We start from the raw sequence: 14,468 nt of genomic DNA, 5'->3' as shown, positions 1-14,468 counted from the left end.
GGTTCTTGATTTGATCATCTGATCAAGTATTACTAATTTCAGTTAATTTTACAGAAATGTATTTTTGATGATTGTTGTGTTTCCACAGGAGCTGGAGGAAAGCCAGAGAAGGCAGGTGAGCGACATAGACAGTTCAGGTCTGCCGTAGACTTCTTTTAGGGCTCACAAACTATTGAKTTGCTTTTTCAATGGCAGTCTATTTCCTCCGTATATCTAAATGAACACTACACATGACAAAGACCCTCCTCAAGCTTTTAAGCCTGTTTGTTGTTGTTATCAAGAGGATGATGCAGTCAATCTTGATCTCCAGGAGCTGGCTACGGTGGTAGAGATCCTGGAGGACAGGGGGCTGGACTGGGTGTTGGAGGTTTTGGACCAGGTGGCTATGGACCAGGTGGAGCTGGTGCTGGACCAGGTGGCTATGGGCTTGGTGTTGGTCTTGGTCCTGGGGGAGCTGGTCCTGGAGTTTTTGCTGGTGGTTATGGACCCGATGGAACAGGTAAAGAACCCTGAGGTTTACAGATGGAGTACAGTCAAAGATACCGGCCGTGTRCCCAAAGGGCACCATATTCCCTAAATAGTGCACTACTTTTGCCCATAGCTGGGTGCGTTTTGGGAGTCACACTAACTCATGCAGTACAACCTGATCTTATGGCCTCTGGTATACCTCTGCTGTTTCTCCATCTTTCGACAGGAGCCAGTGGGAAGCCTTCCAAAACAGATGTGTGTGGATCTTGTCTCTATGTACAGTAGTCCTTTGAGATGTGTGTGTTTTTGTCTGTTTGAGTCTGTATTTCTTGTGTTTAATCCCCAGGAGCTGGCTATGTAGGTCGCAGTCCTGGGGGACAGGGGGCTGGATTAGGAGCTGGAGGCTATGGACCAGGTGGAGCTGGACCAGGAGGATATGGGCCTGGTTCTGGTGTTGGCCAAGGTGGAGCTGGTCCAGGTGGTTTTGGTGGTGGTCTTGGAGCTGGCGGACAAGGAGACGCACTTGGAGCTGGTAGGGTGTATGGCCTAACTCGTTTAGCCCATGAGTCTGATATGCTGTAACTTGCTACTAGGTGCGTCTTTGGGTGCTATTAATGATGACAAAGTATGTGGCTGCTGTAATGGAGTAAAGCCAAAGCCATGTGACCATCTTTATGCACTAGCATCCATAGAATTAGGAATTAGATTATTKGAATGGACATGAACCTTCTTATGATGGTCCAAAGGTCAGCCATGTTGGTCAGGGAGTTTGTTAACCATGGTTTGCCAGTGCTGAGATAAGATATTGTGTAAAACAATGAATGTTAATAATTGATCTGCATTGTATGTGTGTTAGCTAGGTAGCCACAGTTTTAGAGGAATGATTCCATTCATTTTTCAAATGAACTGCCAATACGCCAACATTCCATTCAAGCAATGCAGTCAATCCACAGCCATACATTGGCTGAAATCAGTTGATGATACAGATGTACTGTAGGATCTTCATTTGCTCACTGTTTTGTTGCTGATCATTTTCCTGCACAGGAGTTTTAAAAGGGCTTCTAAAGTTTGTAATTTCAACTTTGAAATTTCAGACTTGTTTTGCCCTAATGGAAAATGTATCGACCCCTACAAAAAGGTATATTAATTATAATTCACGTAATAATTCAAATATCCTGTTGCTGCAGGATTATTTTCCTGCTGTAGCAAACTGTCTCAAATTAAGATCCTACATCTGTAGGACTTAGATTTTTTAATTAAACAAGTACTCCTCATATATATGATATCTCATATACATATACACTCCATGGTCAGTTTATTAGGTACACCCATTGCCTACAGAACAGTCTGAATTCTTCGGGACATGGCTTTTACAAGGTGTTGGAAAAGTTCCACAGGGATGTTGGTCCATGCTGTAGATTTGACAGCGGTACATTCATGCTGTGAACAGCCCATTCCATCTCATCTCAAAGATGCTCAATTGGGTTTGGTCAGCAACAATGTTCAGATACACTGTGGCGTTCAATCGTTGCTCAATTGGTTTCAAGGGACCCAAAGTGTGCCAGGAAAACATTCTCCACACCAGTACACCACCGCTGCCAGCCTGTACCGTTGACACCAGGCAGGATGGGTCCATGGACTGATGCTGCTTACGCCAAATCCTGAATCTGCCATAAGCATGACGCAACAGAACCCGGGGTTCATTGGACCAGGCACTGTTTTAATTGTCCAGTGTTGGTGATCGCGTGCCCACTGGAGCCGCTTCTTCTTGTTTTTAGCTGATAGGAGTGGAACCCGGTGTGGTCGTCTGCTGCAATAGCCCATCCATGACAAGGACTGACGAGTTGTGTGTTCTACACACCACTGTGCGCCGTTATTTGTCTGTTTGTGGTCCATCTGTTACCTAGCACGATACTTCTCCATTGACTTGTCTCATCAACAATCTGTTTTTGCTCACAGGCCTGCCGCTGACTGGATTTTTTTGGTTTGTTGCACCATTCTCGGTAAACCCTAGACACTGTCTTGCGTGAAAAGCCCAGGAGGGTGGCCGTTTCTGAGCTATTGGTTCCGGCACGCCTTGCACCGACGATCATACCACGCTCATTCTAATGTTCAATCAAAGAGTAACTGAATGCCTGCCTGCCTGCCTGCCTGCCTGCTTTACATAGCAAGCCACGGCCACTGTCTGTAGGAGTGCTACATTTTTGTGAACTGGGTGGTGTACCCAATAAACTGGCCGTTGAGTGTATATCATATCATATATACATGCATATATCATATAATAACACAGCTTTCCGAGAAACAAAATCTGAGACATTTATAGTCTGTTTATACCGAAAATGTCTATATAAACTGTATTTAGAATTCTATGACAATACTTTAGGTCGATTACATTCCATTACACAATTTCTGATAGATCACATGCTTTAATTGTATTTTCCTGCATAAGTGAAAGCAGGAAATGGATCAAGTTATCCATTATTTAATTTCCTCAGACACAACTGAAGTCTGGGGTTGTTATTTGGGTTGTATGCACACCGAACATGCACACACACATACATGCACGCACACACACGCACACACACAGCTCATATAGAATGAGGATTGTTGATGATGTTATCCGAGGAGCAGTTCTCGATGCTTATGACCCGGCTTTTTGGAACCTTTAGTTAGATGTTCCACCCTTTAGACCAGAGGTCTCCAACCTTTTCTAGCATGAGAGCTACTTWAAAAAATTAAAKGTTGTGAGTACATTTTTTTCTAGCTTTTAAATAGGCACATTCTTCTCTGCTCCTCTCCCATGCAACTCTTCCTCAGGTCCTTAGTGTATAAGAGAAAGTAGCGCACCATGTTTTCTGTCAATATACCTGGTAAAATAAGGCTTAAAAAACAACTTTAAGGGGGGCCCTATAAAATTTGATTTTTTTTCCAAAATGATGTTTTAGCAGATTTATTTTTCCAGGTTTTATAATTAGACATTTTTTCACTCCCAAAATTACAATTGTTCATAGAGAAACAATGAAATTGGATGTTCTGAGTCCATGTAAATGTTTAAATCACATTAGAAGAAAAACATTTTTTGATTTTTGAACGTAATTCCCCTTTAATTGTGCATCTGACCCTTTAACTGTGCACCTAGCGAGTGAGGAATGTGCCTTGTATTGTGCCGGTCTAGCGACGGGTCTGTACTGCTGCTGCTCATTTCATAGCAAAGTTTGCAAATAAGAAATAATAGATACAAATGGTATACTAACTCATGATAAACTTCTGCCAGGTAAGCCTACTTTGCCAGCCTAGTCTCACAGATTAGACATAACATAGTAAATGTAAATCCGGCACTCACATTAGTATGATATGTTACTTTTGGTATGGTTACATGAGACAGATGGTTACTTAACGCAAAAACAAAAGAAAGGTGGTTGGTTGGGGTGGATGGTAAGCATATAATGCGTACGTCCAGCAACCCAAAGGTTGTGAGTTTGAATCTCATCATGGACAACCTTAGCATTTTTAGCTAATTAGTAACTTTTCAAGTACTTACTTTTTTTTTGCTACTTTGCAACTACTTAGCGTGTTAGCTAATGCTTCCCCTGAACCTAACCTTAACCATTTTAGCTAACCCTTCCCCTAACCCTAACCTTAACCCTTTTAGCTAGCCCTTCCCCTAATCCTAACCGTAAGCCTTTAACCTAACTCCTAAACGTAACCTTAACCCTAACCCCTAAGACTAGCCTAGCTAATGTGAGCCATCTAGCCACCTAGCTAGAATTCGTAACATATCATACCTTTTGCAAATTCTTAACATGTAGTACGTTTTGCAAATTTGTAACATATTGTACATTTTGCAAATATTTGTCACATATAACATGAATTGTAATTCGTAACATATCATACAAAATGGGTGGTGGACATCCAGAAATMAATACATACCATATGAAACATAACATCATACTAAATGGAGTGTCTCAAATTTAAGTACAGAATAATACAAAATGCTCTGAGACCGAGTTGACTTTGCAGTTAACATTTAATTGAGAAGGTTTTGGGGAAAGTATTTCTGTCAACCCACAAGATGGTTATAACATCAACTGGCTACACACGGAGTGATAGACAAATGCGCACACCATACAGACAGACAGGGGCTATATTGCTGGTAATGAATGGGCAGATATTTTCATAGGTTTGGCTTTTTAAGCCAATAGTGGCTAACCAGGGGTGGGATAACGTCAGTGTTGCGTCAATGTTGCGTTGATTAGACAGTAGCTGGGAGCTTGCAGTGTCAGATACTTGTGTGATTTGTTTATGACAGTTTGCGATGGATTACATAAAAAATTGCATATGCTTTCAGAATTGTTTGGTGAGCTACTCATAGGTGGGCTGCGAGCTACTGGTAGCTCATGATCCACCTGCTGGAGACCCCTGCTTTAGACCCTGAGATAGAAAGTGGGCCACAGACCTGGGTTCAAACACTATTTGAAATACTTTAAAATATAACAATGAAAAATGTTTTCCAGATTGTATCTTGACGATTATTATTTTAAAAATGTGCAATGCGAGTATTGGGTTGAAACTGAGACAACCTGGTTTAATTTGGGTCCCGGGGGCAAACCAGTTCGGAAACACTGAACACTGTAATACACCTGGGAATTAAACTGGATGCTGTAATGTAAGTGGCCAAAGGAGGGCAGTGCTTCGTACTCCAGGGCTTGGAGCCGGGCTTGGATTTAGTTCAAGCACTAAACCCTTATATACCCAGTATGTTTTTAGAACATTATTCTCAGTGTTKCATTTTTGGAGTGTTATTTAAAATGTATTTTACATTAACCTCAGAAAAATGTGCCCACAATGCAAAAATGCCATCATGTGTTGGATTCATATAAAACATAATTCCTCCTGTGTTCCCATTAGGCTATGGAGGCCTCGGGGCAGGGAGAGGCCACAATTGAATGATGCCGTCATGTGTTGGATTCATGTAACACATCAAAACATCATGTCTATACTGTGTTCCCATCAGGGTATGGAGGCCTCGCAGCTGGGGGACTGGGATCCAGAGGTTCAGGTCAGGGGGCTGGAGGACTTGGAGCAGGCCAAGGTCTTGGAGCCGGCCAAGGAGATGGATACAGACCTGGAGGAGGCTACGCTGGTGCTGCTGGTGTTCTGTACCCTGGAGCTGGAGGGGAGGGGGCAGGCCAGAAACCTCCCAAAACAGGTACAGGATCTGGGAGGATGGGGCTAGGGGTGGAATGACCAGAGCCATATGTCATAGGTATACAGAGTTTGGTCAGCTCTTTATGGCCACCTGGCTATTGCCGGATTGTTCTGTGCATTTCTCTCACCCTTTTTCATCTGCATTAGGAGCAGGAAGTACACTAGGAGGAGATGGATATGGGCCTGGTGGTGCTGGTGGATATGGGCCTGGTGGCGCAGGTGGACATGGGCCTGGTGGTGCAGGTGGACATGGGCCTGGTGGCGTAGGTGGACATGGGCCTGGTGGCGTAGGTGGACATGGGCCTGGTGGCGTAGGTGGACATGGGCCTGGTGGTGCAGGAACTGGGCCTGGTGGCGCAGGAACGGGACCTGGTGGCGCAGGTGGATATGGTCCTGGTGGCGCAGGGACTGGGCCAAGTGGCGCAGGTGGAGTTGGCCTTGGTGGTTTTGGGCCTGGTGGCGCAGCAGTACCAGCTGGAGGTTAGTAAGGGTTTATCAAACCCGAGAACTACTACATCCACAGAGAACATGCAAAAAAACAGAGTGAGGCTGAACACTATTTCATTGTGTAAAGTATATAAATTAGACTGAGTGGGAAATGAAGGGAGAAGATATGCAGTACAATACACCTCATTAAGATGAATGATGTATATTGTTGCAGCACCAGTACTTCCACAGACTGGAGTCCCTGGGGGTGGAGCTAGAGAGAAGAGCGGTTGGAAGGCCAACAAACAAGTGCCAGGTAAACTACAAGTCCCAGAGGCCAACTCCATATCTTACTGCAGTACAGATGTAAAGGTAGTAGTTTTATCTCAATATACAGTAGTTTTGTTTTGTCATACATTCCTTACTTTATCAACACAGGTGTTGGAGTACCTGGACTCTATCAAGGTGGAATAGTACCTAGTCAAGGTATGTCTGCCAAGATGTTCTGATTTGGTTGATATGTTGTGAGATTAGATGAGCTGAGATACTTTACATGTCTGAGCTGAGATACGTTGCAATACTTTACATGTCTGCTTTTCGCAAAACTTTGCTTTGGTGCTCTCTCATTTCTCCTCCATTATTGTGTTTAGGTTTCGGAGGGCGTGGGGTTCTTCCAGGTGTTGCCACTGGATCCGGACTTGCTCCCCAGACAGGTGAGTCTGTCATCCACCTGTTGAACTACTGACCTTTGACCCCTAACCTAATTCTGCACCCTGTTGACCTTGGTCTCGTCTTTCCTACAGGGGCAGGTGTGCTGGGCCAGGGTGGAGTTGGAGCTGGCACTGGAGCTGGAGGTAAGGGTTTATCAAACAGAGAGGGACAACAGTGTTATAATTGATTTTATAAGACGTGAATATACATTGAGCTCCAAGTATTGAAACAGTGACATTTATGTTGTTGTTTTGGCTCTGTACTCCAGCACTTAAAATGATAGGAGGTTAATCTTAAAGGGCAGACTGTCAGCTTTAATTTGAGGGTATTTTCATCCATGTCGGTGAAACGTTTATAAATAACAGCACCTTTTGTACATCGCCCTCCCCATATTTTAGGGGACCAAAATTATTGGGACAAATTCACTTGCAGTGCATTTGGAAAGTATTCGGACCCCTTATCTTTTTACACATCTTGCTACGTTACAGCCTTATTCTAAAATGGATTAAATAAAAAAATGTCCTCATCAATCTGCATACAACACACCATAATGACAAAGCGAAAAAATAATTGATTAAAAATCAAAAACAGAAATACATTATTTACATATGTATTCAGACCCTTTGCCATGATACTCGAAATTGAGCTCAGGTGCATCCTGTTTCCATTGATCATCCTTGAGAGGTTTCTACAACTTGATTGGAGTCCACCTGTGGTAAATTCAATTGATTGGACATGATTTGGAAGGCACACACATGTATATATAAGGTCCCACAGTTAACAGTGCATAAAAACCAAGCCATGAGCTCGAAGGAATTGTCTGTAGCACTCTGAGACAGGATTGTGTCACGGCACAGATCTGGGGAACGGTACCAAAAAATATCTGCAGCATTGGCCTCCATCATTCCTAAATGGAAGAAGTTTGGAACCACCAAGACTCTTTCTAGAGCTGGCCGCCCGGCCAAACTGAGCAATCGGGGGAGAAGGGCCTTGGTCAGGGAAAACCAGATGACCAAGAACCAGATGGTCACTCTGACAGAGCTCCAGAGTTCCTCTGTGGAGATGGGAGATCCTTCCAGAAGAACAGCCATATCTGCAGCACTCCACCAATCAGGCCTTTATGGTAAAGTGGCCAGACGGAAGTCACTCCTCAGTAAAAGGCACATGACAGCCCACTTGGAGTTTGCCAAAAGGCACCTAAAGGACTCTCAGACCATGAGAAACAACATTCTCTGTTCTGATGAAACCAAGATTGAACTCTTTGGCATGAATGTCAAGTGTCCCATGGTGCCGGAGGAAACCTGGCACCATCCCTATGGTGATGGATGGTGGTGGCAGCATCATGTTGTGGGATGTTTTTCAGCGGCAGGGACTGGGAGACTAGTCAGGATCGAGGGAAAGATGAACGGAGCAAAGTATAGAGAGATCCTCGATGAAAACCTGCTCCAGAGTGCTCAGGACCTCAGACTGGGGTGAATGTTCACTTTCCAACAGGACAACGATCCTGAGCACACAGCCAAGACAACGCAGGAGTGGCTTCGGGACAAGTCTCTGAATGTCCTTGAGTGGCCCAGCCAGAGCTCAGACTTGAACCCGATCGAACATCTCTGGAGAGACCTGAAAATAGCCGTGCAGCGACGCTCACCATCCAACCTGACAGAGCTTGAGAGGATCTGCAGAGTTGAATGGGAGAAACTCCCCAAATACAGGTGTGCCAAGCTTGTAGCGTCATACCTAAGAAGACTCGAGGCTGTAATCGTTGCCATAGCTGCTTCAGCAAAGTACTGAGTAAAAGGTCTGAATGCTTAAGTAAATGTGATTATTTCATGTTTTTTTTGTATAAATTTGCAAACATTTCTAAAAACCTGTTTTTGCTTGTCATTATGGGCTATTGTGTGTAGATTGATGAGGGGGAAAAACGATTTAATCCATTTTAGAATTAGGCTGTAATGTAACAAAATGTGGAAAAGACAAGGGGTCTGAATATTTTCCTACTGCATTGTATATGTGTATTAAAGTAGTAAAAACTTACGTTTTTGTTCGATGCATTTACTGTTTGTTTTAGTTGTTTCAGATTATTTTGTTTCCAACAGAAATTAATGGTAAGTAATGTATTGTGTCATTTTGGAGTCACTTTTATTGTAATAAGAATATCATATGTTTCTAAACACTTCTATATTAATGTGGATGCTAGCATGATTACGGATAGTCCTGATGAATGGTGAATAATGATGAGTGAGAAAGTTACAGATGCACAATTTCATCCCCCCCCCTCCCCCCCCAACAATATAAAATGCTAATCTCCCTTGTTTTTGTAATGGGAGATGTTAGCATGTCTTGGTGGTATGATATTTGTGTGTCTAACTTTCTCACTATACATTATTTACCATTAATTTGTATTGGGCACAAAATAATCTGAAACACAACCAAAGCAAACAGCAAATGCATCCAACAAATTTGTAAAGTCACAAACTTGATGTTGCGTACTACGAATATTGGACCAAATACTTAACTTTTTACTACTTTAATACATATATAAGTGAATTTGTCCCCATAGTTTCCGACCCCTAAAATGCAGGGACTATGTACAAAAGGTGCTGTAATTTCTAAACGTTCCACCTGCTATGGATGAAAATACCCTCAAATTAAAATTGACAGTCTGAACCTTAAAATCATTGTATCATTTCAAATCGAAAGTGCAATACTTTTGTAGCTCACCTTATGTACTCTATATAAACACTCACCTTGTGCATTAATATACAGGCAACTGGCAAAATAAAGGAAACACTGAGTAAATGAGGGACACAAAGTATATTGAAAGCATGTGCTTCCACACAGGTGTGACACCTGAGCTAATTAAGCAATTAACATCCCATCATGCGTAAGATCATTTATAAAAATGTTCCAGTTGCCCATTATTTTGTCTACCATGGCTAGAAGAAGAGATCTTGAAAGAGGGGTCTCTAAGGAGCATAAGAGCATAGTGTGTGTGTGTCTCAGATCTCCACCCAATTGAGCACGTATGGAAGATTCTGGAGCGGCACCTGACACAGCGTTTTCAACCACCATCAACAAAACATAAAATGATGGAATTTCTCGTGAAAGAATGGTCACTTCCCTCCAATAGAATTCAGACACTTGTAGAATCAAAGCCAAGATGCATTGAAGCTGTTCTGTCAGCTCGTGGTGGCCCAACGCCCTATTAAGACACTTTATGTTGGTGTTTCCTTTATTTTGGAAGTTACARGTACATTAATATATAAATACATTGTACATAGTGTATATTTTTCTCCTCAGGTGGCCGAGGGAGTTTACATGGAGTGTTCCGTGGATATCCCCTCATATCACCTAAATCTGGAGGTACTGGACACTCAGCCTGGTCTCATAAACAAGATGTAACATAGTAAACATAAATTTGGGGCATTCAAATTTGTATGATATGTTATGTTTTGTATGGTTACATGAGACTTAAGGTGAAAATGAAAGTAGCGTGATTGGTCGGAGTGGATGGGTGAGCATAATACGCGAATGTCTATCAACACAAAAGTTGCAAGTTCGAATCTCGTTACGGACAACTTTAGCATTTTAGCTAGCAACTTTTCAAATATTTAGCATGTTAGCTAACCCTTTCCCTACCACTAACATGAACCCTTTTAGCTAACCCTAACCCTTTAACCTAACTCCTAAACTTTACCCTAACCCCTAGCCTAGTTAATGTTAGCCAGCTAGCTAATGTTAGCTAGCTTCACATGACTGGGCAGGGGCGCAGCCATGGGAGCCAGACCCACTCACTAGGGAGCCAGACCCAGCCAATCAGAATGAGTTTTTCCCTACAAAACAGCTTTATTACAGACAGAAATACTCAGTTGGATGGCTGGTCTCAGACAATGCCACAGGTGAAGAGGCCGGATGTGGAGATCCTGGGCTGGCGTGGTTACACGTAGTCTGCATTTGTGAGGCCGGTTGGACGTACTGCCAAATTCTGTAAATGTACGTTAAAGGTGGCTTATGGTAGAGAAAATAACATTAAATTACCTGGCGAAAGCTCTGGTGGATATTCTTGCAGTCAGCATGCCAATTGCATGCTTCCTCAAAATGTGAGACATTGGTGGCATTGTGTTGTGACAAAACTACACATTGTAGTGGCCATCTATTGTCCCCAGCACAAGGTGCACCAATGTAATGATCATGCTGTTTAATCAGCTCCTTTATGCGCCACACCTGTCAGGTGGATGGAATTATCTTGGCAAAGGATTACTAACAGGGATGTAAACAAATTTGTGCACAACATTTGAGAGAAATTAGCTTTTTGTGCAAATGAAACATTTCTGAGATATTTTATTTCAGCTCATGAAACATGGGAGCAACACTTGACATTTTGTTCAGTATAAATTGAGGGTCCCATATTTACGTACAGAATAATACGAAATGCTCTGAGACCAGGTTGGGACACTAGAAAACTACTACAACAATCCACAATCCATATCTATTATCCTGCTATTTCTCTTTCTTTGCTTCTTTCATTCCTCCTCTTTGTCCTCTTCTTCTCTTCCATTTTTAGGGGCTGGAGGCAAATCAGCTAATTCCCAGGCAAAGCTTGCTGCTAAATATGGTAAGACTGAATTAATAATTCATCTTTTAGGAAGGTGGTAGTTGGTAGGTTTACGGTAAGACTATATGAACTAGTCCTTAGGATGGTAAGTGTACGTTTGGTGACATAACAGGTTTTATTACCCAGGTATTGAATGATTCAGGTGTTTGTGGTCTGGGGGGGATTCAGGTGTTTGGTGTGGAGAAGCTCAGGTGTTTGTGATGTGGGGGGACTCAAGTGTTTGTGGTGTGGGGGACCTAGGTGTTTGTGGTGTGGGGAGACTCACGTGTTTGGGGAATAGGGAAACTTTATTGTTTGTGGTGTGGGGAGACTCAGGTATTTGTGGTCTGGAGGGATTCAGGTGTTTGGTATGGAGAGGCTCAGGAGTTTGTGATGTGGGGGGACTCAAGTGTTTGTAGTGTGGGGGACCTAGGTGTTTGGGGGTTCAGTGTGGTCTGGAGTCAAAGATGAGAACTGTCTGTCCTTGGCCAGCTGGAGCTGGAGGTGTACTTCGTCAAGGTGGCATGGCCAGAGCAGGAGGAGTACCTAGCGGTGTTCCTGGAGCAGATGGGGTCCCTGGTTATGGAGTTGGAGCTGGTGGTGTACCTCGTCAAGGGGGCGTGGCCGGAGCAGGAGGAGTACCTAGCGGTGTTCCTGGAGCAGATGGGGTCCCTGGTTATGGAGTTGGAGCTGGTGGTGTACCTGGTTACGGAGGTGGAGCAGGAGGCATACCTGGATTCGGAGGCGGAGCAGGAGGCGTACCTGGTTATGGGGGCGGAGCCGGAGGCGTACCTGGGGCAGGGGGCGTCCCTGGCTCAGGTGGGTATGGATACCCAGGGGGTTACCCAGGTGGAGGGCGGTACCCAGGGGCTGGCCTAGGTGTAGGAGGTGCCTACCCCGGAGGTGAGTTAGAGACATAAAGGAAAAGAAAGGAGAATACTTGCTGCCAAGATTTTAAATACTCCTAGCTGTTTTGATGTTGCAAACTTTTGACCATATTGACTTAAACATTGAATCTGGTCCTCAACAAACTCTAAGAGCATCTAAACAGTGTGTGGAGGCATTCTCCTATCTTTCCACATGATATCTTACATATCATGCATGTGTAGAATGTGCTAGATCTGTGTACACTCACTCCTACCCCCCACCAGATCCCTCCTTCTGGCAACCTCCCATCCTACACTCTGCATGGCTACGCATTTGGCGTTTGAAATACAAAAGGAGTTCACTTAAATATTCTTATTTTTTGAAGGATAAGTTATTTCATCTGATGCCAATGCTAATTTTAGTTTCTTGCATCGCTCTATTTTACAGGAGCTGGATCTAAGGCAGCCAAATATGGTGAGAGTTTGCTTCAAAACCAAGAGCACATAACTATGATTTATTTAAGGTAACTGTCTGCATCCTATTCAGTTTTGGGTAAGCAACTCTGAAAAGAGAGTTTACCAAGCTACCAATTACTTTACACTGGAATAAGTTAATCTGCACTAAAGCTACCCTTAAGAAACGTATAGTTTACTTAGCTAAAGTTACTTTGAAAAAGTAGTTCACTACATCCAAACTACTTTGGGAAAAATTATCATATCTAAATATGATATGTCAGACAACAAATTGCAAGAATAATTCACTCTGGAGTCAGATGTTAACAGAATGTGTAATTTAGTCTATTAAATGCAAACTTACCCATATTATTATTATTATTATTATTATTATAAATACAGTTGAAGTCGGAGGTTTACATACACCTTAGCCAAATACATTTAAACTCAGTTTCACAATTCCTGACATTTAATCTTAGTAAAAATTCCCTACCTTAGGTCAGTTAGGATCACCACTTTATTTTAAGAATGTGAAATGTCAGAATAATAGTAGAGAGAATTATTTATTTCAGCTTTTATATCTTTCATCACATTCCCAGTGGGTCAGAAGTTTACATACACTCAATTAGTACTTGGTCGCATTGCCTTTAAATTGTTTAACTTGGGTCAAACGTTTCGGGTAGCCTTCCACAAGCTTCCCACAATAAGTTGGTTGAATATTGGCCCATTCTTCCTGACAGAACTGGTGTAACTGAGTCAGGTTTGTAGGCCTCCTTGCTCGCACACACTTTTTCAATTCTGCAGACAAATTTTCTATAGGATTGAGGTCAGGGCTTTGTGATGGCCACTCCAATACCTTGACTTTGTTGTCCTTAAGCCATTTTGCCACAACTTTGAAAGTATTCTTGGTGTCATTGTCCATTTGGAAGACCCATTTGAGACCAAGCTTTAACTTCCTGACTGATGTCTTGAGATGTAGCTTCAATATATCCACATAATTTTCCTCCCTCATGATGCCATCTATTTTTTGAAGTGCACCAGTCCCTCCCTCAGCAAAGCACCCCCACAACATGATGCTGCCACCACCGTGCTTCACGGTTGGGATGGTGTTCTTCGGCTTGCAAGCATCCCCCTTTTTCCTCCTTACATAACGATGGTCATTATGGCCAAACAGTTCTATTTTTGTTTCATCAGACCAGAGGACATTTCTCCAAAAAGTACGATCTTTGTCCCCATGTGGAGTTGCAAACCATAGTCTGGCTTTTTTATGGCGGTTTTGGAGCAGTGGCTTCTTCCTTGCTGAGCGGCCTTTCAGGTTATGTCGACATAGGACTCGTTTTACTGTGGATATAGATACTTTTGTACCTGTTTCCTCCAGCATCTTCACAGGGTCCTTTGCTGTTGTTCTGGGATTGATTTGCTCTTTTCGCACCAAAGTGCGTTCATCTCTAGGAGACAGAATGCGTCTCCTTCCTGAGCGGTATGACGGCTGTAGTACTTGCATACTATTGTTTGTACAGATGAACGTGGTACCTTCAGGCGTTTGGAAATTGCTCCCAAGAATTAACCAGACTTGTGGAGGTCTACAATAATTTTTCAGAGGTCTTGGCTGATTTCTTTTGATTTTCCTATGATGTCAAGCAAAGAGGCACTGAGTTTGAAGGTAGGCCTTGAAATACATCCACAGGTACACCTCCAATTGACTCAAAAGATGTCAATTATCCTATCAGAAGCTTCTAAAGCCA

At 42.9% G+C, this 14,468-nt stretch overlaps 1 protein-coding gene across 1 annotated transcript in view; it reads left to right on the top strand.

Annotated features, from left to right (window-relative positions):
* The window catches only part of elnb (elastin b), a 57,022-nt gene that overhangs the window by 7,224 nt on the left and 35,330 nt on the right, over window positions 1-14,468 (top strand). The window contains exons 5-17 of the mRNA XM_023968626.2: window positions 89-115; window positions 311-499; window positions 815-1,000; window positions 5,483-5,677; window positions 5,824-6,156; window positions 6,338-6,418; window positions 6,541-6,588; window positions 6,753-6,815; window positions 6,906-6,956; window positions 10,111-10,173; window positions 11,375-11,425; window positions 11,897-12,307; window positions 12,719-12,745. Of these exons, the coding sequence (XP_023824394.1) occupies window positions 89-115; window positions 311-499; window positions 815-1,000; window positions 5,483-5,677; window positions 5,824-6,156; window positions 6,338-6,418; window positions 6,541-6,588; window positions 6,753-6,815; window positions 6,906-6,956; window positions 10,111-10,173; window positions 11,375-11,425; window positions 11,897-12,307; window positions 12,719-12,745 (1,725 nt within the window). The remainder of the gene's footprint in view (window positions 1-88; window positions 116-310; window positions 500-814; window positions 1,001-5,482; window positions 5,678-5,823; window positions 6,157-6,337; window positions 6,419-6,540; window positions 6,589-6,752; window positions 6,816-6,905; window positions 6,957-10,110; window positions 10,174-11,374; window positions 11,426-11,896; window positions 12,308-12,718; window positions 12,746-14,468) is intronic.

Source organism: Salvelinus sp. IW2-2015, linkage group LG23, assembly GCF_002910315.2.
Source record: "Salvelinus sp. IW2-2015 linkage group LG23, ASM291031v2, whole genome shotgun sequence".
In the NCBI taxonomy this organism is placed as follows: Eukaryota; Metazoa; Chordata; class Actinopteri; order Salmoniformes; family Salmonidae; genus Salvelinus; species Salvelinus sp. IW2-2015.
The sequence above is the reverse complement of the archived record's forward strand: the minus strand, read 5'-3'. Positions and strand labels throughout refer to the sequence as shown.